Genomic DNA, 23,698 nt, shown 5'->3' on the forward strand with positions numbered 1-23,698 from the left:
TAATGGAATATGCCAAGCAAATGCCATCGGATCCCATAAAAACTCCTCAAAGCTCCGTCGGGACCCCTGATGACATAAACCTGTTCTCATGACCTGGCCATCCTGTGCCATGGAAATCCATCCTAGTTGTACTATAGGGAAAAAAATGGGGACATGACATACTTGACCTCATTTTTCATATAAATCTCACAAGTGAAGGATCAACTACAAGGGCTTGGAGATGTGGTTTTAATTATGAAATAATAACCTGTGCACTCAATCCTTTACCACTAGGATGGAGTAGTTTTGTGACAAGCATCTAAAGGACACTCCAAACTTCAATGAGCTATGGTCTTTATGTATTCTAGAAGAAACAAGATTGAAGGCAAAGGATGACACCGATCCCAATGAAAAGTCTCAAGCCTTCATTGCTAAATCAAAGAAGAAGAAAGGAAAGTTTGGAAGGTTTGAACCTCATCATAAGAACAACAATCAACCACGAGGAAGACAAGATATGTCCAAAGTACAATGCTTTGGATGTAATGAATATGGACACTTTAAAAGAGATTGTCCTAAGGATCCTCAAAATAGGAAAAACAATAAGAGGAAGGAAAGAAGTGGAGCTAATGTTGCTGAAGAAAGTGAAGAACCTGAAAAGAAGACAAAGAATGAAGATCTCAAGGATCTTTATTATTGAAGAACTCCACTTAGTCTGTAAGTAGTTTGCTTTCTTTTTATTAAGAAGATAGCAATTAGAGTAGAATGTGCACTGGAAGAGTCTTGTATTTTGCATACAACTTTGAAAAGGTTAGAGTCTACATAGACAGTTGCATCTTATTAGAAGCAGTCATCTAGCAAGACAAGGATAGAAGGATTTGGACCATCTAGCACTTCACAGTTCATGATGTTACTTCTTAACATCTTGTTGTTATAGAAACAGTCTTCTAGAAATGATCAAAAAGATCTTTGATGAGAAGGTTCTTCAGTATATGGAAGAATCTTGGAAAAAGTATATTCCACTAGAAGTTTATGGATGCAGTCTAGAAGATCATGGAAGCAAGCATCAAAGAAGCTTGCTGGTATAGTTGCAGCAGGAAAGCATAATTGAAGCATTTTCTCATCTTGAGAAAGGAGCCTCACCTTAGACATTTTGTTCAAAGAAAGAGGCAGATCGTGAATGAAGTCGACTAGATGATAGGATGAAGAAAAGAGGTATGCACATCTTTAGAAAGAGCTCTTCTTTAGTAAGTAGACTTCATGTCTTCAGAGATATTGCAAGAAGAGTTGGATGCAGAAATATACTTGGGATTGTGTGCATGGTATGTCTTGGTTAAATGAGACAAGGACTCTTCCATATAGCTAGAAGCATGACAATTGTGTAGAGCACATGGTGATATTGATTAACATCTGATATGATCTCTTGAAGAATGTTAAAGGGAGAGCAACGATAATTTCAGGGGGAGCTGTAAAGACCCTGATCAATATGATGTTGAAGTTTGCTGATCGATTTGTTCTAGGAACACATTGATTGATGTTTGCAACTTGAAGAAAGGACTCTGAGTACTATGTGAAGATAGACCAAGTAAAGGGATGTTGATCTCAGAGGAGCAAGTAGCAGAATTTGACATCATGAATAAAGGATTTTATGATTTGGTAACTTCTGATATTGATGATTCGTTTGAGATGTGATTTGGCTACCTATTGCAGGAGTACAGGTTGGAAAGTTAACAGTTGAGATAATATATCTACAGCTATTTGGATTCACTCAATTCAAGAGCACATGAAGTGATTGGATAACGCTAATGAAGGCCTCGAAGAATATATGGTTATGTACACCATGAAAGGCAGGAAAGGTAGCAAGTCAAGAAATGATTTGTTGGTCATGATGGATTTGGTGTTGAAAATCACTTTCCTAGATGGACATAGGGAGCTAGAATTGAGCTCTACATTGATTGGTTTGACAAGACACTGATGATGACAAAGATGTTGGTTAATGGAAAGTGATATAAAAGTTTGATGGAACGAACCCTCTCATAAATATGGATTGAGAGAGAGTTTGGCTCCATAACATCCACGAAGGTCGAAGCTCGGGAATGATATGATATGATGATGTGAGATAGGATCCCTTGCAGCTACTATTGAAGATCTCCATAGAAGAATAAAGTAGTTGATGATCGAGTCTAGCCAAAGACTGTAATGATATCTCCCTATTTGAGAGGGAGCTATGATCTACTCCCTATTTGAGAGGGAACGTAGAACTCCTCCCTGATTGAGAGGGAGTGATGTGGGACACCGTATTCTCCATGTGTCATGCACTAGACCAACACTGACAACCGTAAGTCTTAGTGAAGGCAATGGGTGGGAGAATGGAGGAGTGGATAAGCATATGGGATTGGTACTCCTTGAGGATTGGGAATCCAAGATTCCAAGATAGGAAGTAGTCCCGTGGACTGACACTCTTTGAGGATTGGACAGGGTATCCAAGATAAAAGTGGTTGCAATTTGACAATGTTGGTTATGATGTTGATGCTTAATGATGTCTTATCAATCCGACTCTTCTTATGAGAATATTTCAAGTTGAGAGTATCCTTGTACTAGTTGTGGAATTATGAATACCTCTTTAGTTAAAAGGGAGTGTTGAAAAATGTAACTAAGTTCGGCCTTCATAATTGTCATTGTACTTATGTTATTCTATATTTCATGTAAAAAGCAAAAGAAAAAAAATAAATATTATTTTCAAGCATGGATTTCATGCTCAAGTTTATTTGTTAATTAGGTCAAGCATGATTTTCATGCTTCTAGGGTTTTCTGAGTCAAAAGAATATTTGTCATGAGTCAAATAATTGTACTTGAGTCAAGTCCCAATTGAACTTTGAAAAAAAAGTGGAAAAAGAATTTTATTTAAGTCAAAATTGTCAATTTTGTCCCCACAAGACCAAGTCAGCCTTGCTTGGACAAATTGGCACTAGAAGGGACCCATTCGACCTCTTGGATGTGTATAAATAGAGGACAATTCAACCTCGTTTGGAGACCATCAAGCAAGTTTCGATTTTTGTGCCAAGAAGAGTGAACTACAAGTGAAGAAGAGAAAGAAGTCAAGGAAGAGAGAGTGAAGACCAAGAAGGAAGAAGAATCAAACTTTCTGACCTAAATCTCTCACACGTGCGAAGTTGCAGACCTAATTGCAGGGGGCTGAATCAGAGATTTGACCAGATTTGGAAGGCTTTGACTATTGTTGACTTGGTTGGACTTTGACTTGTTGGAAGAACTTGAAAGGAGGGATGACTTGGGTCTTGTGGGAGATCTTGGTCTTGAAGTTTGGGTCTTGGATTTCTCATTTGATATGATTCCATAAGAAGAGAAGAATTTTCTGGGTTCTCCCCTTGGAGGGGTTTTGCCCTAGCTTGGAGCCTACATCTTGTGTTCATTGTCTTTTTGTGATCTTCATGGTTTATGGTTTTGGTAATTGTTTGATGAAAAGAACATAATAAAAGTAAGAAGAAGCCAGTATAACTTCACAAGCAATTATCAAGTAAAGAGAAATCACCCTAATTGTTGCCCTATTGATTTCTCAACAGTTTAGGCCCTGCAACCTTTGATGTCCCTTTGTTTTATTGCTAACCATGCTTGTGATTGTTTTCCTAATACACTGACCCTTTGGGGCTAATATCTAACTTGTCAAAGGTTATTGGATCCAGTACCTTATGGCACATTTCAGTGGGGCTAGGGTGGACCTTCTTATAGGACTAATGAGTTTCTTACAGCATTTTTAGATGGCTGTAAATAAATTGTCCCGTGACCATCTCCCAAATATAATATGAGGAAAGTAAAGTAAGCCATCAAGATATTTTTGGGAAAAAGAATAAGTTTTGGAATCTGAACCTGTAATTCTCTGGTTTGGATCAAATGTCAACATTCTTTCACAAATGTCTATAGCTGAAGGTTGTACATGTGGAAACTTTTCAGCTAATGATTGTCTTGGAAGTTGAGGCAACAGCTGAACAAGTCGTTTTGCATTTTCGCTCCGAATAAAACCTAGATCAGCATCAGTTGGGGTACCAGTTAACTGCCAAGACAACAATTTTACTCAGTTGAAAGTTGGAACCACTTCATATAGTTGCTAGCATAAACAACAAAATAGTTATTTCCTAGTGCACTGTTTTATCAAACCAAACTGAAGTACCAGCACAATAAAGATGTTAAGTTGTTAACAATGTTTGTGCTAAATAGAACTGCAAACCTCAAAGAATCAAACATCAGGAAAAAGAAAACTTCCAATCTTAAAGAATCCAGGATTTTACCTCTGTTATTAAACGGAGCTGATGCACATGATCTTTGCCAGGAAATAAGGGTTTCCTATTCATCAATTCCATGAAAATGCAACCTACTGACCACACATCAATAGCTGCAGTATAATCTGGTGAATTCAATAACAATTCTGGGGCTCTATACCATCGTGTAACCACGTACTCTGTCATGAAGTCAGTTTCGGATGTAGTACGTGCTAGTCCAAAATCAGCTATTTTGAGATCACAATTTGCATTCAGTAGAAGATTGCTGGGCTTCAAGTCCCTATGAAGGACATTTGCAGAATGTATATATTTCAATCCTCGCAAAATCTGATACAAAAAGTACTGCAGAGAAAAGATTTGACAAAATAATTAGTTCTCAATGACATGAATCACAACTTGACCATTTCCTTACAGACTGGTGACACATTTATTCTTTTGATCTATATTTTTTTTACTTTTTAATTCAAAGCAGAGGTGCTTTTGGTTGTAAAAATAGTAGAGAATGCACTATCCATATTAAGCTTCTCTTTCTGGTAGCGTAAAGTCCTCTTGATCACGTGAACCTGTCAGGATCCACTTGGTTATTTTAAGCAACTAATTTAAAATTTATCAAGTGCCTATAGGACATGATCTCAAGCTCAGACATATCATAAGATGAGAATCAAGATAATGTTTCATCGAATCTTTTCTAGATAATATAGTGTTGTTTGTAAAGGACTAAACCTGGCAATGTTGCTCGCTTAAAGCCTGATTTGAACGGATAATTTGATGGAGATCAGTATCCATTAACTCCAATGCAATGTACACGTCATCAAAAGCTTCTCGTTGAGGGGGAAGCAGTATGTCCTTGATGGAAATAACCTGTGCCACATGCAAGATAAACAACTTTCAGTGAGTGCCATGTAAATGTTTACAATATATAACTCAGTCAGATATATAGGAAGAGTCCAAGGTATAACTCAGTGAGTGTTAATGACTATTTAGGATGGTTTGGTTGGTTAAATATTTAAACCCACTATATTACTATTTTTGCATTGAAATTATATATTACTATTATAAAACAAATTGCAGAAGAAACTCAAAAAAACTAAATGCATAATGTCCAAAGAATAACTAAGGACTGACCAAACCATTGACTACTTAAAGCTTAAACCATAAACTGACGTTACTGACCTACACCAAATATATCACTGACACGGGAATAGGAACAAGACTCCACCTACGACCAACCATGACGCACTTAGTGCTGAGAACTCCTATCACTCAGGACCCTCCATGCTTGTCTAGTGGCATTTTCAGTTTCTTTGACCATATATCACAATGTCAAAGAGATGAAACAAGACTTGACCAAAACATAGACTACTTTAAACCATAACTGAACTACACCAAATATAATGCTGTCACAAGCATAGGAAAAGGTATCCACTAAAGACCAACTATGAAGCACCTAGTGTTGATAGAACCTATTGCTTAGGACCCTTAATGCTTGTCTAGAAGAATTTCTAGTTCATTCAGAGGCTGCTCACCTGAGCGCAAACATTGACTACCTCAAAGCCTTGAATCAACAATTTCCTCCAGCGAAAGGAAATGTGGATAAGGTAATATTATTAATGTCCAACAAATGACCATGATAAGTAGATCAATGACACTAAAACATACATCCATGAACCAAACATAGTGAGAGAGCAAAAGTAGCTGCTAATGATGCTCTATCAAATGCAGAAAAATAACTATGTATAAAGTTAAAGTGAACAAGTATAGAATGAGATGTGCGCCAAAAACACACCATGATGGGGAGAAAGGATGTCAAGGTGTTCTAGAGCTAGAGGTCAATGCTAGGCAAAGATATAGAGAAGAAGGCTCCTCAAACAAGTTATCAATCACCATGAAGTGGCCAATGCATTGTTTAAGAACTTCATCAGGAGAGTAACTTGGACCAATGGAGCCTATTGCCCCAAAACCTAGCAGGCCTAGTGCAAAGCCCCACTAGGCAGAACCAAACCTTAGGAAAACAAGAGATCGGTTGCCACTTGTTGAAATGTAACTAGTGTCGGTCTTCATAATTTGTACTTGAGTCATGACTTGATGTAATTATTGATGTACTTGTCAAAAGAAAAGAAAAGAAAATTTATTTGTAAAAAGAAAAGATTATTTTATTGAAATGGGTTTCTTTCCCATCATGTTGTGGTCCTAGGTCAAAGCACCCATTGAGTGCTCTAGGGGTCTTGTTGTCAAGTCAAGAGTCAAGGTCATGATGTACTAGCCCTTGGAGGGCCCATGTAACAAGAAGGAAAAATATTTAATGTAATATGTCATGTCTAGAAGCCTCCAAGTGATGAGTCGGCCCGCCCTCTTCAAGTCGGCCTAGAGAGGCCTAATTCGCTCTCATGGAGGCCTATAAAAAGAAGAACCTCACCTCATTTGAAACACACATTGAAAAACAAGTTATCTATGATCCTAAATGAATAAAAGAGAGGTCTGATCCAACAAAATTGTGTGGGAAGAGCGAATTCTTGGGAGGCCAACGAATCTGTGAAAGGAAGCGAAATTTTGTTGTTGTTGCTTACACATGCGAATTTGAAGGAAGAAATAGGGTTTCCTAAGTCTGGGTTTTGCAGAGACATATTTTGAGGTGTAGCTGGCTCATCACTTGGGGTTTCGTCAAGGTAAAGATCTTGGAAGTCTTCATTGAAATTCTATAAGAAGAGATTTTTGCGGGTTTCCCTCTCTAGGAGAGGTTATGGCCTTGGCTAATAGCGTACATCTGGTGTTCTTGTGTTTGTATCGTGATCTTCTTATTAGCATTTGTCTTAATGAAAAAACAAAACTAAATGATAATAATAATGACATAAGAAAATGTCATGATTAAAGAGAAATCAAATTTAAAATAACCCTAACTATTATGCCCTAGATTTATCAACACGTTATTAGAGCAAGGGCTTTGATCAAAGGGCAGAAAGAAGATCAAGTTTGGCTTCAATTCATCAAGTCCTTATTGCAGAAACAAAAGTGCAAGAGCAAGATTGTTTGGAGGGCATACTAGTCTTGTTCAAGGAGATCTAAGGACTCATCGTACACCACTCTCAAATCTGCACTCTCTGGCAAGAAGATCACAGCCTTTTTAGCACTCCTAGCCCTAACCTCTACTACTAGGTCACAGACCTAATCTATCGTAGCAAGGGCATAAGGATGACATTTCTGGAGGAGCAACAGACTCGTCTACAAGCCTAAAGGAAGCCGTAATCTCTGGCAATGGAGCAAAGATCTGAAGAAGACCACAAGGTCTGCAATCCCCTTCTTTCCTGAGCAAAATTCACATCTCTGGTATGTACTCCTTGGTAATTATTGATCAATGAATTTGATGGAAGAATTACTCTAAAGGCACTATCTATTGGCATCTACACTAACCTTAGAAAAGAGAAATATCCTTTGTATGGTCCGAGATTTTTTGTGGCATCACTCTGTGTATGAAAGGAGCAGAACTTTATATCATTAACCCGAAATTTTGAAGTATAGCTCTGTGGTATTCTTCCTATACATAAGTGTCATCTTGGAACTAGAATTCCTAAGCACGTTAATTACTTGAAGAATCTTCTTGCGTATGGTATAGTCTCAAAGAAGTTCTGGACTAAAAGCTAAAAGCTACAGTTACTCTTGAGACAAGGAGCCAAGATATTCTGTAGAATTGGCTACCAGCTTTTTCATCAGTCTTGGGCATTCGAAAGTCAAGAAGAAATTATATGAATAATGAAAGGCAATCTAGGCCGTCGAAAAGGTGTATTCATCTAACATCAGTTACCGTCATTCATAAGAATATACGATGACCTGTGGAGATAGTATAAGTCTCTATGGTATGAGATCCATAATTTGTGCCTTCTATAGTGATGTGATCAACATATACATATATATATATAGATATATAGATATATATATATATATATATATATATATATAAAGAAAAGATTATTTTATTGAAATGGGTTTCTTTCCAATCATGTTGTGGTCCTAAATCAAAGCACCCATTGAGTGCTCTAGGGGTCTTGTTGTCTAGTCAAGAGTCAAGGTCATGACGTTCAAGAGTCAAGGTCATGACATACTAGCCCTTTGAGGGCCCATGTAATAAGAAGGAAAAATATTTAATGTAATATGTCATGTCTAGAAGCCTCCAAGTGATGAGTCAGCGAACCCTCTTCAAGTCGGCCTAGAGAGGCCTAATTCACTCTCATGGAGGCCTATAAAAAGAAGAACCTCACCTTATTTGAAACACACATCGAAGAACAAGTTATCTCTGATCCTAAACGAAGAAAAGAGAGGTCTTATCTAACGAAATTGTGTGGGAAGAGGAGTGAATTCTTGGGAGGCCAGTGAATCTATGAAAGGAAGGGAAATTTTGTCTTTGTTGCTTACACGTGCGAGTTTGAAGGAAGAACTAAAGTTTCCTAAGTTTGGTTTTTGCAAAGACATCTTTTGAGGTTTGGCTGGCTCACCACCTGGGGTTTGGTCAAGGTCAAGCTCTTGGAAGTTGGAAGTCTTCATTGAAATTCTATAAGAAGAGATTTTTGTGGGTTTTCCTCTCTAGGAGAGGTTTTGGCCCTAGCCAGTAGCCTACATCTAATGTTCTTGTGTTTGTATCGTTATCTTCTTATTGGCATTTGTCTTGATGATAAAACATAACTAAATGATAATAATATGTCACAAGAAGATGTCATGATTAAAGAGAAATCTGTGAAAATTTCTAATACAAAATTCTACTACAGTAACTGATTTATTTCACCTACTTATCTCTCACAATAAGTTATTTATTAAAACCCTTCAGTAAACGTTAAAATAAATTCTACTGCAGTTATCACATAATCACATAGAGAATAATAGTGATATACAAGCACAAGAATAAATCACATCAACACAATTGTTTTTGGACAATTGTCCCCGAAAAAACCCAATGTGGGAAAACCGGTGCAGCAGATGAGGGTTTTATTAATCTTCAACAACAATCGCTTTACAAGGAATTATTTCACAGAGAAACTGAGACACTTCTGAGAGAAAACACCTGAGACAAAGTTTCTCCTCCTTCTGGAGAAGTTCTGACACCCTGGAGACCCTTCACCCACCTCTGCGTCACTTTTGTGTCACTCTACGTCATTCTGCGTCAGCCTGCGTGAGGACTGCGTCTCCATAGTGTTATCTGCATGTTCTTCCCTCTGCGCTGTCTCTCAAATGCCCTGCGTCACCTCCTCCTTAGTCACTAACTGTTGCTGATGCCCTCCTCTTCCTCCACACTGCAACTCTCCCTCTAAAACCGAACTCCTTCTTCTTGAGAATCGATTTCCCTCAGGGTACTGAGTATTTGCCTAGTGTGTCTCCAAATGTCTCTCAAGTCTACTCTTATACTTTTCCTGTTGATGAATCAACAACTGAAATTAAGTCTCTAATCAACGGCTAAGATTAAAACAGACTTGATCCTCATCTCTTAGAAGCTTCTCACCCGTATCTTTATTAATACCCATTAACATTTTTATTTTCGTAAGTTTAGACTTAGGAACCTATTAAAAATATTAATTATTTTAATAACTCCTCATCCTGGTGGAATTTCTCCAAACGATTTCTGGGTCTTGGAGATCTCATGTGTTCTAGCCCCTCCACAAAATTTCGGAGCTAGAGCACATCCGATGCTACCCAAAATCAACACTCCCTCTTAGCAAGGAATGTGCCCTAACAATACTTCCCAATAGAAGCATCACACTGATCTACGACATTAGTCCTTTGCGTTGTTGATGCTCGACCAACTGCCCCTCATCCACTGTGCTGCTACAACCTGTACTGCTGCCCATGAGACTATAACTGTCATTGCTACATCTGTACCACAACTCCCTCTAAATATGTTGCGTCATGCTACCCATAGCACTATCACTGCTAACTGCTACACAACAACTCTTTATACTATCTGCTTCTGCTACTGAAATGGATTCTTCACCATCCCCATCTTCTCCTTGAAGTAAACAAACTTAGTTCTTCCTAGGGCCTTGGTGAGAATGTTTGGCACCTGTTCTCCTATTGGGGTGTACCTCAACTGTACTACCCCTCGTTGGACACAGTCTCTGATAAAGTGACACCTGATATCAATGTGCTTTGATTGATCATGAAAGACTGGATTCTCAGAGAGCTTGATGCAACTCTGATTATCACACAAAATACTGATCGCTTCCATCATTCTTCTGAATAGACTCACAAGCAATTTCCTAAGCCATATGGCTTCACACGAAGCTATGATAGTTGCCATATATTCAGCTTCAGCTGAGCTCAAAGCCATAGATTTTTGTTTCCTACTACACCAGGAGCTCATTCCTGATCCAATGCTGAAACAGTACCCAGTAGTACTTTTCCGATCTACTGAGCTTCCAACTCAATCTGTGTCAGTGAACCCACTCAACTTGATGTCATTGCCTTGGGTGTACATCAGTCCATCCTCGACTGTTCCTCGTATATATTTGAGAACAAGCTTGGCTGTTGCCCAATGCGCCCTCTTTCGTTTTACCATGAACTAACTAAGGGTGTTGACAATGTAACAAATATTTGGCCTGGTATTGACCAGATACATCATGGACCCTATGAGCTTCCTGTACAAGGTGGGATCGACTTCTCTATCTTCAAATCTATGTTGCCAGGAAACGTGGGTGCGGGGACGGGGACGGCATTTTTGGAAACAGGGTGCGTGGGTTCGTCGGGTAATATAATAATATTAAATTTTAGTAATTATATTTTATAAATTATAAATTTATAATTAATAATATATATGAAATTTCAATTTGTATATTTTTCAACTTTAAACAAGAAAACTTTAATGATAATCATTTAAACATGCACATTCAACATTCAACATTGACATTGAAATGGTACCCGTGCAACACAGGAAATAATGGTTATCTTTGTGAAATTTTAGAGTTCTCCTTAGCTGGTATCCCAAGTGACATTGCTTCCTCGATTCTGGCCTAAATCCTTGACGATTATGACAATCTGACCGCACCTGGTAAGACGAGTAGCAAATTCCTCAATTGGAGGCAGCTTTGATTCCAAAAATGCAAAAAACCTTGAGATTTTGACTCTGATCCATGATTCCATGACACAAACTCAAGGGAAAAATAATAAAAATATCATAATCTCATAGACTCTAGAAGCATGCATGCTTTTCTATAGTAGAAAGATTCATATAATAGAAGGATGACAGGAAATCCCCTTCATGGTATATAGTTTTATGGTTGGTACAGGTGCAGTTTCATGGCTGAGTCAAAGGCCGCATGCAATGTCTTTTCCCTCCATTGAATGAGGGTATAGAGCGACAATTAGTGTAGCTTGTGAGGAGATAATTGTTGATCTGCAAATATCACAAGTTGATTCTACAACACTCCACTATGACAATCATGGTGTACTTAATTGGCAAAGAACCCTATGTTTCATGATTGTAACAAACACGTGGAAGTGCATTGCCACTTCATTTGACTGATGACAGAGAACAAGCAAATTGAGCTGCAATATTGTGCAACCCAAGTCAATTCTTTAGGGCACCTTCAACTTCATCGCCTTTTATTGAAAATGTATTGTAGTAGTAAATTTTTGCATTGAAATGTCGATGTTAAAACTAATACATGGTTTTCACCTAGAAATGTGGAATATAATAATCATATTGAAATTTCTTACTTAGATTTTTATGGAAATTTCTTGCTCACCTTTTTATAGAAATTGTACTGTGGATTCCACTTTGTCAACCTTGTTATGTTTGTTGAATAAAAAGAACTGGAGCAAGGTTTCCAAGTTATGCAAAGATTTTTTAGAGAAAGAGAACTGGAGCAGGTTTCAAATTTATTGATATGTGGTATACATAAAAAGAAGGAAATTTGTTGGGCTTATTCAGATACGATGATAAACCATCCACAGACAGGCTATTTTAAACACATACCCTGTTTATTTTTGATAGTTGTCTTGTTTAGACCTGCTTTCAATATTCTTAGTACACAGAAGTTAGAATTTGGAATTGTTCAAACTTTTACAAGTATTTTCTTAATCTGGTCAATGTCTTGGTCTTTCTTGTGTCTTGTTATATTGCAGCATATGCTTGAGCATGGCAGACCACATGAGCGTTGTGCTGTAATCAAGAAACTAGCAGGACAAATAGTGAAAATGAGTCAACAAAAGTTTGCCTCAAATGACAACAAATCCAAAAATGGAAGGAATTCAATTTCAGTCTGAGTTGTCCTATACAACAAATATCATGCCTTCCCCACCAACAAAATGATCCTAAATTGATTGTCACAAGAAGTATTAATTTGGACTAAATCCAACAAACCTAGAGGACACACATATTATCATGAAACATGACATAGTGAAGCCATATTGAAGAACCCATTAATTTTTTAATGAAGAACCCAAAGAACCCGAAGAACCCAAGAACCCAACCTGAAGAACCCGAAGAACCCAAGAACCCAAGCACCCGAAGAACCCGAAGAACCCGAAGAACCCAAGAACCCAAGCACCCGAAGAACCCAAGAACCCAAGAACCCGTCAAAGGCTAAGAACCCAAATTTTTTTTTTGAAGAACCCGGTTCTTCATAGAAGAACCCGGTTCTTCATAGAAGAACCCGGTTCTTCATAGAAGAACCCGGTTCTTCATAGAAGAACCCGGTTCGTTTGGGTGCGTCTGAGAAGAACCCGTCCCCGAATCCGGGACTTGGGTGCGGGAACCCGGGACGGGTTCGAGAACCCTACCCCCGGGTGCGGGTACCCGTGCAACACAGCTTCAAATGCATCAATCTTCTTCCAGTTGGTCATCATTAGAGTAGCCATAGGTCTACAGTCCTGCATCCTGAACCTTTTCAAAATCTTTGTAGCATATCTCCCTTGCCCAAGGAAAATTTCACCCTTCTGTTGCCAAACTTCCAACCCCAGGGAATAATGCATCCGTCCCAACTCCTTCATGTCGAATTATGTGGCTAGGTTCTCCTTGCAATCTTTGATGAGCCTCGATGATCCTGTCAGAAAGAGACCATCCACATATAAAACCAGGATTAGAGGCTCATTCTCTACAGCCAGATAGTAGAGGTTAGGATCTGTGTCACTCTTGACGAATCCCATCTTCTGCAAGTAGCCATCAATTCAATTGTACCATGCTCTAGGTGTCTATTTAAGCCCATACAAAGCTTTCTTCAATCTGCATACATGAGATTCCTTCTCATGTGTCTCAAAACCCTCTGGTTGTTCAATGTATACTTCTTCTTCTATCACCCCATTCAAGAACGTCGTCTTGACATCCATCTGGTGAATCTCCCACCCCATCTAAGCTGCAAGGGATATCACGGATCTAATAGAAGTATACCTGGCCACTGGGGGTGAAGGTTTCTTCGTAGTCTATCCCTTCTTTCTAAGCAAATGCCTTAGCCACAAACTTGGCTTTGTATTTTTCTACACTGCCATCTGCAGTGTATTTGACTTTGTAGAGCCATCTCGAACCTACAACTGACCTGTCTTGAAGCCTAGGTACCACTTCCCAGATATCATTGACCATAATGGAACTGTATTCCTCCACCATAGCATCTACCCATACTTGATGTTGAACGACCTCCTAAAAACTAGAGGGTTCTCCAACCCAAGCCACCAAGGCTTGGTATCTGTCTGGCTGTCTACGCTCCCTTTTCTCGTTCCTGGGCGCCTCGACAAAATCCTCTGCATCTCGTAGTATCTATCGAAGTTCCCGGCTCGCTCTACCACTGGTAGTGGGTATATCTATCTTCTCCTCCTCTTCCTGAGGCTCCACCTCTAGAGTTTTGTCTTTAGGAAAAATACTAGCGCTAGTTTCTACTGGTCGAAGTGGCTGAACAAACGGATCATCCTTCGACTTCTCTTCGGAAGGCATTTCTCGGGATTTTTTGATGTCCTCCATGAACTTGACATCACGTTGAATTACGATCTTCTTATTCCCCGGAAGATAGATTCTATATGCCTTAGCATTCTCGCTATATCCTACAAGATATCCTTTCTCCGCAATCTAATCCAATTTCTTCCTCTTCTCTTCGGGTACATGGCAGTATGCCAAACTCACAAAAATCATGAAATGACTCACCTCAAGCTTCTTACCGGTGAAGACACTCTCTGGAGTATTCTCCACCATTGTCTGAGCGCAATATCTTTATCTTCTTTCTTGTCAAATTCTCAACTAGAGCCTTGAACTCTTTGAATCGACCAAAAACCTCATCCTTGGTTTTTAGAAAGTAGATCCAAGTCTTTTTGGAATGGTCATCAATGAAGGTGACGAAATATTCGGCACCACTAAGAGATTTTGTGGACATGGGTCCGCACATATTTGGGTGTATCAATCCCAGAACACTCTTAGCCCTATTGTTGCTTCTGGAAAATGTCGCCTCGGCATACTTGCCTAGTGCGCATCCTTTGCATACATCATCTCGTTCAGTACTTAATTCTAGAACTCTTGATACTGTTTTCCCGAGAATTCTCAGAGCCCCATGGTGTAAGTGTTCCATCTTCCTTTGCCATAGTTCATTCAAATCTTTATCCTCACTGCTGTCTACCAGTGCCATTAGAGATTCTAGCTGTAATCTATACATCCTGTTACTTCTTATTCCAATTTGGGCCTTCTTTTTCCAACTCGGGTGTTTGACATATACTTTCTCCTTAATGAAGAAAACATCATAGCCCTTGTTTTGACGCTGGGATACAGAGAGTAAGTTCATCCTCAATCCTGGCACATGCAGCACATTGGTTGCTCGATGTCAATCCCCTACTTTTGTTTGAAAAGCTGCAATACCTCTTCCTACGAGGGTACACTTTGCCTTATTCCCCATGGTGATCTAAAAATTCATCCTTTCTTACTGATAATTCGAAAAGCATTCTTGTATTCCTCTCATATGCCAGGAAGCTCCACTATCTATATACCAAACCTCAAAGGAGGCTGAACTTGCTAGGCAAGCAACTTCTTCTTCCAGTCTGGAAGCTAACATAGAATAATCGTGATCCATGTTCTTCGTGCTCTCTTATTTCTCTAGAGATCTACGTGAGTCCCTCTGAGTTGATGCCTCAGCATCATGCTTCTGACTCATAGCAAATTCTTCTATCCTATTGCCCAATCTTTGCTTCGATACCATGTGAAAATTTCTAATATGAAATTCTACTGCAGTAACTGATTTATTTCACCTACTTATCTCTCACAATAAGTTATTTACTAAAACCCTTCAGTAAACATTAAAATAAATTCTACTACAGTTATCACATAATTACATAGAGAAAATAACAGTGATATACAAGCACAAGAATAAATCACATCAACGCAGTTGCTTTTGGACAATTGTCCACAGAGAAACCCAATGTGGGAAAACCGATGCAGCAGATGAGGGTTTTATTAATCTTCAGCAACAATCGCTTTACAAGGAATTATTTCACAGAGAAAAACACCTGAGACAAAGTTTCTCCTCCTTCTAGAGAAGTTCTGACACCCTGGAGACCCTTCACCCACCTCTACGTCACTTCTGCGTCACTTTGTGTCATTCTGCTCAATCTGCGTGAGGACTGTGTCTCCATAGTGTTGTCTGCATGCTCTTCCCTCTGTATTATCTCTCGAATGCCACGCGTCACCTCCTCCTTAGTCACTGATTGTTGTTGATGCCCTCCTCTTCCTCCACCCTGCAACTCTTCCTCTGAAATCGAACTCCTTCTCCTTGAAAATCGATTTCCCTCGAGGTACTGAGTATTTTCCTGGTGTGTCTCCAAATGACTCTCAAGTCTACCCTTATACTTTTCCTGTTGATAAATCAACGACCGAGATTAGGTCTCTAATCAACGACTAAGATTAAAACAGCCTTGATCCTCATCTCTTAGAAGCTTCTCACCCGTATCTTTATTAATACCCATTAAAATTTTTATTTTCCTAAGTTTAGACTTAGGAACCTATTTAAAAATATTAATTATTTTAATAACTCCTCATCTGGGTGGAATTTCTCCAAACGATTTCTAGGTCTTGGAGATCTCATGCGTTGTAGCCCGTCCACAAAATTTCAAAGCTAGAGCACATACAATGGTACCCAAAATCAACAAAATCAAATTTAAAATAACCCTAACTATTATGCCCTAGATTTCTCAACACCACCGTCACCTCAACAACCTTTCTCCTACTCTTTAGTGGTGTTTGACCACAAGGGAGGCTTGCCTAAATGCCCACCTAAAATATTGTCAATAAGAATGGCTGAAGATGATTGATAGAGGCCTATAAATTGGGATATAATACCGATGAAGCCTAGAAGACCCAAGTATTCTATGCTAAAGTTTAGATACTCTATTCCTAGACCAATTAGAGGGTTGTTATAAGTTAGACTTTTGTAGATTTTTAGTGATAAGGGATGTGATGTCATATAACAGCCTAAAGAAAAGGTCTTTCAATGGTTAATCAACAAAGGAGGCAAGACCTTCAAATAGACACCAAAGGTTTAGGGCTTTTAATGGAGTTTTATTGCTGGAATCATGCATAAACAACAAATAAATTATGACATTAGCCCTAAAGAGGAGGGCTTTAACATGGAACAATGCCATATTTTGTTTTAAAATAATTATTAAGTGCAATTCTTACTTTACCATAAAACATAAAAAATAAATGTACTTTTTGGCAATTTTCCCATAAAATCCTAGCCCTAACCCTAGCTATATAAGAGAAAGGAAGGAGAAATTTAATAATAAAGATAGTTGATCAACATTTTTATGACTAGTGTCTTATCATAAATGGGAAAATGGAATCTTTTAGGGTTAACTCAATGAGAATGGCCTTGTGGAGGTGAGAGTGATGATTAGGACATCCTCTTTAAACCCTAGCAAATTTCTTGTGGGGGAAGATTTTAAATTTAAGGGATGCACACTCGAAGTTCACTTAGACGTTTTCGGGAAAAAAAATTTACATATCATAGAGGAGCAATATTTCAAGATAGATTTAGTAATTATATCACGGCGTAAAATAGAAGCCCTACTACACTGATACAATATGCAAAATATCGAAAATATGCATTAAACTTACAAAATCTTCTAAGAGGCACTTCAATCAATCTCGGGTAAACATCTCCAAGCAAAAACCATCTCCAAGAGAACTCGCACCATGAAAAGATCACATTTCGGCCCAAAATAGAGAGAAGAGACTAATTTGCACTCTTTTGGAAGAGAAGATTGATGAATATGTGATCATCAAAAGTGAAATAAGGCCTCCACTATTTATATGAGGATTAAATTTCCTTATTTCCACCAAGTTTTCAAGCAAAGACCTAAAACAAGTTTGCTTAAGTGTACAACAAGTGTGAGTTCACAAGCCAACCTCAATATAGCTCAAAGTCATAACAATAAATGCAAAAATAGCCCACATGTGTGCGAAATAATGTCCTCCACTACAATGTCATCCTCCACAAATGTTCAATATGCCATAAGCAAGTGACAAATGGATCATGAGTGCTCCATACTCCAAGGAAAATTTGGAGTGCAACAGGTATGGCTCCAAAAGTACCTCCAAAACCATGATGTCATCATCAACATCACCCTTCTAAGGGTAAAAGAGGTGAAGTGGCACCATCACGCTCAAGCGTTGGGGTCCAAAAGTGATGTGCAAACCCTCCCATGTCATCTCAAGGATAACCAACCATCATATGGGCTTTGAAATGAGCAACGCCCATCAAACAATGTCAAGACCAGCCTAGGGGCATCTTGAGTCCATCCGGGAACTTCATGAATAAATCCAACACCAAACCTCAATGGCTCCACATTTTAGCATTTGGGGGTACTCATGAGAGTCACGTGCCCTGGGAATCATCTCATAGCTCAATGCTCATCTTTGGAGGTACAAAACTGCATCATCAAGGTCAGAGTTGCTCTTTCAATGGGGTACAACAACCTTTGGAGTACTTTTGAATGGGATCAAGGCCAACTCTCAAGGGGTCTTTGCTGCTGTGATAACACCACCTAAAAAAAACCTCTCATAATCAAGTGAAACCAACAATCGTTAAATACAATAACCATTAATGCATCACAATAGACCAAAACTAATGTTAGGGGCACAAGAATACTTCACACAAAAATCACCTTGAAATGTCTAACTAGATCAAGACATGTAAACAAGTTACTTCACTTATATTAGGGATGACTAGATAAATAATACCATTAGGTGTTTCCGGCCCCCAAGGGGAATGACATGTCCTAGGTTAACCCATCAATCCATAGGTGTGTGTGATAATGATGGTTGCAGAGTGGGAAAGACTTTAGGACAAGTGTCATACCCATGTGACCAGCTAATAGAGGTCCAACATCCTAAGTGTATAGATGTAAGGAGGGAGAAATCATAGTGGCATGAGCTACCTCTTTCCTTGGCCTATTTTTTCCACCCGTATGGTGCATCTTTTATTTTTTAAGATTTTTCTTTATTAGGCACAAAACTTAGGAGCTCAAGCTTGTTTTTCAATTTTTCCATTACCCCTTTAAGATAAAGCAATTTCTCGCTCGTTAGGGTTGGGAAATTCAAGAGTTCCTTTATTTAGATGAAGCATTAAATGCTTGAGGAACTAGGTGATGGCTCGTAAGGGGGGTAGAGTTCATGCTCGACTCTTGTCCATTTTAGTTTTTGGTAGCATCGGAAGTGCTCTAGCCTTGAAAATTGGTGGAGAGGCTAAGGCACATGAGTTCTAAAGAACTCAGATACTCTTTGGTGAAATTCAACCCGGATTGTATTTTATTAAAATAATTAATATTTTTAATGGAGTTCCTAAGTCTAAACTTAGGAAAATTAAAATATTAATGGGTATTAATCAAAATATGGGTGAGAATGATCTAGAAGGCGGATCAAGTCATGTTTTAATCTTAGCCGTTGATTAGAGACTTAATCTCGACCATTGAAGACTCAACAAGAAAAGTATAAAATGGAGGCTTGGGGTTCATTTGGAAACACACACGGAGAGAACAAATTGATCTAGAGTTCGATTTCTGGGGCTAGGAAGCTGAGAAATTCGAACTAAGTGATCATTCTACAGCAGAGGGGCAAGGATAGTTCAAAAATACTCGGCAGAGAGGCGGAGAGCCACTAGTGGAGGCAACACAGCACCTAGAGGGACTGACGTTGGGCCAGTCTGGGCCCACGCAATCTTGACGCAGAGCCAGAAGGGCCAGCGGAGAAGTGAGGTTGTCGTCACGCAAAAATACGAAACTGTCGGGGAGCTACAGGAACAGCCGGGAGAGGTTGACACAAAAGCTCCAGGAGGTAGAAGAGATAGCGCAGGGCTGACGCACAGCCTATAAGGCTGACGCAGGGCCTACGCAGAGATAGCCGGGGTTAGCCAGTTCTGCTGCCAGATCAGCCGGAAACTGCCAGGTGAAGTAAGGTAATCTCACTCAGTTTCCACCATTATATTTTTCTCTGTAACTGGATTGCCGGGAGGGCATCCAACATTTTATTCAGAACTACTGCTTAATAATATAAAACCCTCAGAGTTGTTGCATCGGTTTTCCCACATTGGGTTTTTCCGAGGACTACTTTGTCCAAAAATAATGGTGTCCTATGTATCTTGTTCTTTGCGCAGTTTCTTGTTTCATGTAATCAAATTAAATTGGCGTAGGTTGCAGAAGTAATTTACTTTAGTATTTTTCAGAAAATAACTTAATAATGTATATTAAAATCAAGTAGAAGTAAATTTAGTTTTGCTGCAGTAGAGATTCCTTGAGGATAGGAATTTTCACAGTCTGCGTGCTAAATTATGCCCCAACCATCTTTTTCATTTTACATTTTTCTTTCAGTGTGGTTTTATATGCTTTTCCTTTTCTTTTAGCTGCATCAACCTCTGTGGCTAGGTTTCTGGGCCCAAACTCAAGGATGAGGATGAAGGGTGCTAATCTCAATGACCAATGACCACCAACCCAAACAATGGAAATGAATAATAGGGAGAGATGGAAAATGGTAAGGATGGATTACCTTGGACATGCTACATCAATCAATGCTTCCCTAGTAGTGCCCACTCTAAGACCCTAAGGCCTTAGAGGAGGTCCCACTAGACTAGAGTCAAAGACTAAACTCCCAGGTGAATTAAGGGAATAAAAATAAAATTGAGATAAGTCAATTATCCAGTTTTTCCCTATGATTCATAGTATGCTCATAACATTAAGTGAAAGCACATGATTCCAAAAATGGTTATAGCACCTCCCAATGGATACTCACCTTTCTTCAAGAAATAATGTTGAATGAGAGAGAAATATCACTGGAACAAAAAGTGGAGAAGGGGGGAATAATGCAATGTGTAAATCGAAACAATGCTATGTGTTGATCATATAGGATTGTTGGCTTCCTAGCTATCCAAAAGGAGAAACTTTTTCTCCTGGGGGTCACACAATTTTTCATGGGTAACAAGCCCTGTTGCCTCAAATTCTAGCAAGCCTTATGAGAGGCCTCACAAGGCAGGAGCTAGACCAAGATGCAACAATGAGGTGGATTGCCATTGTCACCTTAGCAATCCTCCTCCTACTCTTTAGTGGAATTTCACCACTCACGTGGCTTCCCAGTGTTCACCTAAAGGATATTCTAAGTCAACTAGCTCAAGGTGGTATATATGAAGGATAAGCAATGTATTTCTTGAGTGGAAAAATGGTACAATTCTCTATTTATAGGAAAAACAAACCACAAACAAAGCCTTAAGAGATGCTTCATACCTAGGGTTTCAAGGTATAGTTCAACAAAGGAGTATCTAGGCATGCAAGCATAAAGAAAAGGTTTTCTTAATGATGAAATCAACAATAAGGAGATAGAAAACCTTCAAGATAAGCCCTATGTTGAAGCCTTGTTTAAGATGTTGATAGGTGGTTGTCATTGATGTCAACCCAAGAAGCACCAGGAGCTACCCCGATCTTCCATGGAAATTTGACATGGCAATTCATGGAATCTTGTGTAAAGATCTTCTAGATAGATTCTCCTTGACAAGATGTTTCCGTTGATATATGGTATGCCTCGTGGTTCCTCCTGGTTTGAGAGAAAATTGAGGTTGAAGTTGAAGACCCAGTTTTGTGGGCTAAAACCCCAGGGGTAGAGACATGACACCTTATTCACCAACGGTTGTCAATATATGACAGGGATTCTCACCATAATCTCACCACGTATAAGTTGAATAACTTGAAAATCCAAAGATAGTAAACCAATCATTGACTTCACACTAGGGTAGGATCATATGCACTAAGCCAATCATTGGTTTGCTTGCAACTAACATCAAATTTATTAAGAATTATTAAAGATAATTAATTAATTTTACTAAAAGCATCATCTTAAGAAGCATATTAAATTAGTTTTGTCTCATAAAAAGTATCACTCCTACCTTAACCAGTGTTGCGAAAATCGCGATTTTTTCGCCATGGCAATTTAATCAGCCTATTTAATCGGCGATTTTTTCATTTTGAAAAAATCGTAAAAATCACCAAAAATTCGTGAAAAATTCGCCAAGATTTTTTCTAAAATGAAAAAATCGCGATAAAAATCATAAAAATCGCGATAAAATCATAAAAATCGCCAAAAAATCGTAAAAATCGTCAAAAAATCGTGGATGCTTTAGATACTTAAAAAATTGAAAAAAAAATGATTTTTTTATATTTTTTTAATGTTGCCAATGTTTTGCCGATTTTTACCGATTTTTCCCGATTTTTTCCCCTTGCCGATTTAATCCCGATCGCGATGTTCGCAACACTGACCTTAACAACTACTATCTCCTCTCCATAAGACCAATGACATCCTTACTTAAGGTTTGATGTATCAATTTAATAGTGTTTTATTAGGTAATTGTGTAGCTAGGGAACAAATGCCGCTACAGGTACGCAAAACTATCAAGACTAGTCCCAGTCAAGTCTCGGTCTTACCTTAATGCAACATATTTAATCATCCTGTATCAAGATTTGAATCAAGTTATTTTTTTTAACTTAGGACTGAGTAAGGGCATCTAACAAATGTTTGTTTCTAGGAGCATGTATTGTAGTCTTTTAGAGCAAAAGTATTAGTCTAAGGTCATCACGTTGTAGAGGTAGAAAAAGGTTCAGGATTATTTAAGTCTTTTGAAATCTGTGATAAGTTCTGAAGCTCTTGGTGGCATCTAGCAAGGTCCAGGTGGAAGACCAGGTTAAGTATCTCAGGTATGTTCATGTTTGTTGTTGCAATATTATTATTATTACAGTCATTCTAGAATTGTTGCACTAACTCTCTATTGCAGGCAAAGGTAAGTGCTTTGGTTAAGGGATTAAATGTTTTATTCTCCTTTGGGTATTGGGTTTTGCTTGGCACTATTTTCCTTGTAGGTACAAATTAGCTCAAGACACCCAAAGTTAAAAGCAGATCCTTAGCAGGAGCAGCATAAGAAACATCACACAAGAAACAAGCATAGGCATTAGGGCAAAAGAACAAATTGAAGTTAGAAGCAGTGATAGCAATACAAGAACAAACCAGAGCAACAAAAAGATTCTCCATCAACTCAGTTGGTATAACAATCTTGTATACAAATTGTAAAGAGTTTGTCTAAGAGTCCCATTTATCAATTGAAGTCAAGCATTGTACATCTTGTAATTGGGCCATTGTCCCAGATTTGGGAACCCAAACTTTGTGAAGAGTTTGTGTCATTGCCTCGAGTTGAAGAAGGCAAGCTTGTTTTGGGAAAATGACCTTGGTTGTTGTTGGGACAAGGGTTCTTAGTTTGTTGGGACAAGGGTTTAGGTCCTAGTGTGTCAGTTATACAAAAAAAAATCATTGTAATATCATTGTAATGTGGATCATTGTCCCTGGTACGAGAGTCCACACTTTTATTTTATTTTTTCTCTATAGGGTTGTAGGGTGGTGCTAGGCAGGTGAATGAAGTCACCCACAAGTTGGGGCCTGTAATCACTTCAGGGTGGTAAGGTGGTGTTAGGGCGAATTGTGGCTCGCTAGGGTGTTGGGACATCCATTCAGTTGACTGCTGATGAAACCAGGGCGTTGGGGCTTCAAGTTGTAGCTTTCTTTTCAGTTGGGGCTGAATATTAAAGAACTTATTAGAAAAGCGTTCGGTGGTTTTTGAGCCGGAGGGAGTTTTCAACCTAAAATCTTGTGCCTACTGTCTATATTTTTGCATGGTTGTTTACTACTCTTACTAAACAACAATAATAATAATTGAAGATTAACTAATGCTCTAAAAATATTAATAAAGTGCTAATTGCTAAGTAAAATTGATTCACCTCCCCCCCCCCCTCCTCAGTATTTCCAACAATTGGAATCAGAGCTTGTTTCCTTATGTAGCAGTTTGACAACTGGAAGGAGATCATGGAGTACACCAAGAATAGAATTCCTCTATTTAATGGAGATAACTATGCACTTTGGAGTGGAAGGATGCAAGTTCATTTACTTGCGCAAG

At 38.7% G+C, this 23,698-nt stretch overlaps 1 protein-coding gene across 2 annotated transcripts in view; it reads right to left on the reverse strand.

The window, feature by feature from the left end:
- Window positions 1–23,698, reverse strand: part of LOC149206539 (mitogen-activated protein kinase homolog MMK1-like) — a 193,319-nt gene that overhangs the window by 76,588 nt on the left and 93,033 nt on the right. For both annotated transcript variants that reach the window (XR_016252554.1, XM_089395468.1), the window contains exons 3-5: window positions 4,995–5,132; window positions 4,281–4,613; window positions 3,862–4,045 (exon numbers count right to left, since the gene is read on the reverse strand). Coding sequence is in view for 1 of the 2 variants with exons in the window: in XM_089395468.1 (XP_089251594.1) it covers window positions 3,862–4,045; window positions 4,281–4,613; window positions 4,995–5,132 (655 nt within the window). In the remaining variant the exon portion in view is untranslated. The remainder of the gene's footprint in view (window positions 1–3,861; window positions 4,046–4,280; window positions 4,614–4,994; window positions 5,133–23,698) is intronic.

This window comes from Pinus tabuliformis, chromosome 1_2 (assembly GCF_031772625.1).
Source record: "Pinus tabuliformis cultivar Carrire ecotype Pingquan chromosome 1_2, CPIR1, whole genome shotgun sequence".
NCBI lineage: Eukaryota > Viridiplantae > Streptophyta > Pinopsida > Pinales > Pinaceae > Pinus > Pinus tabuliformis.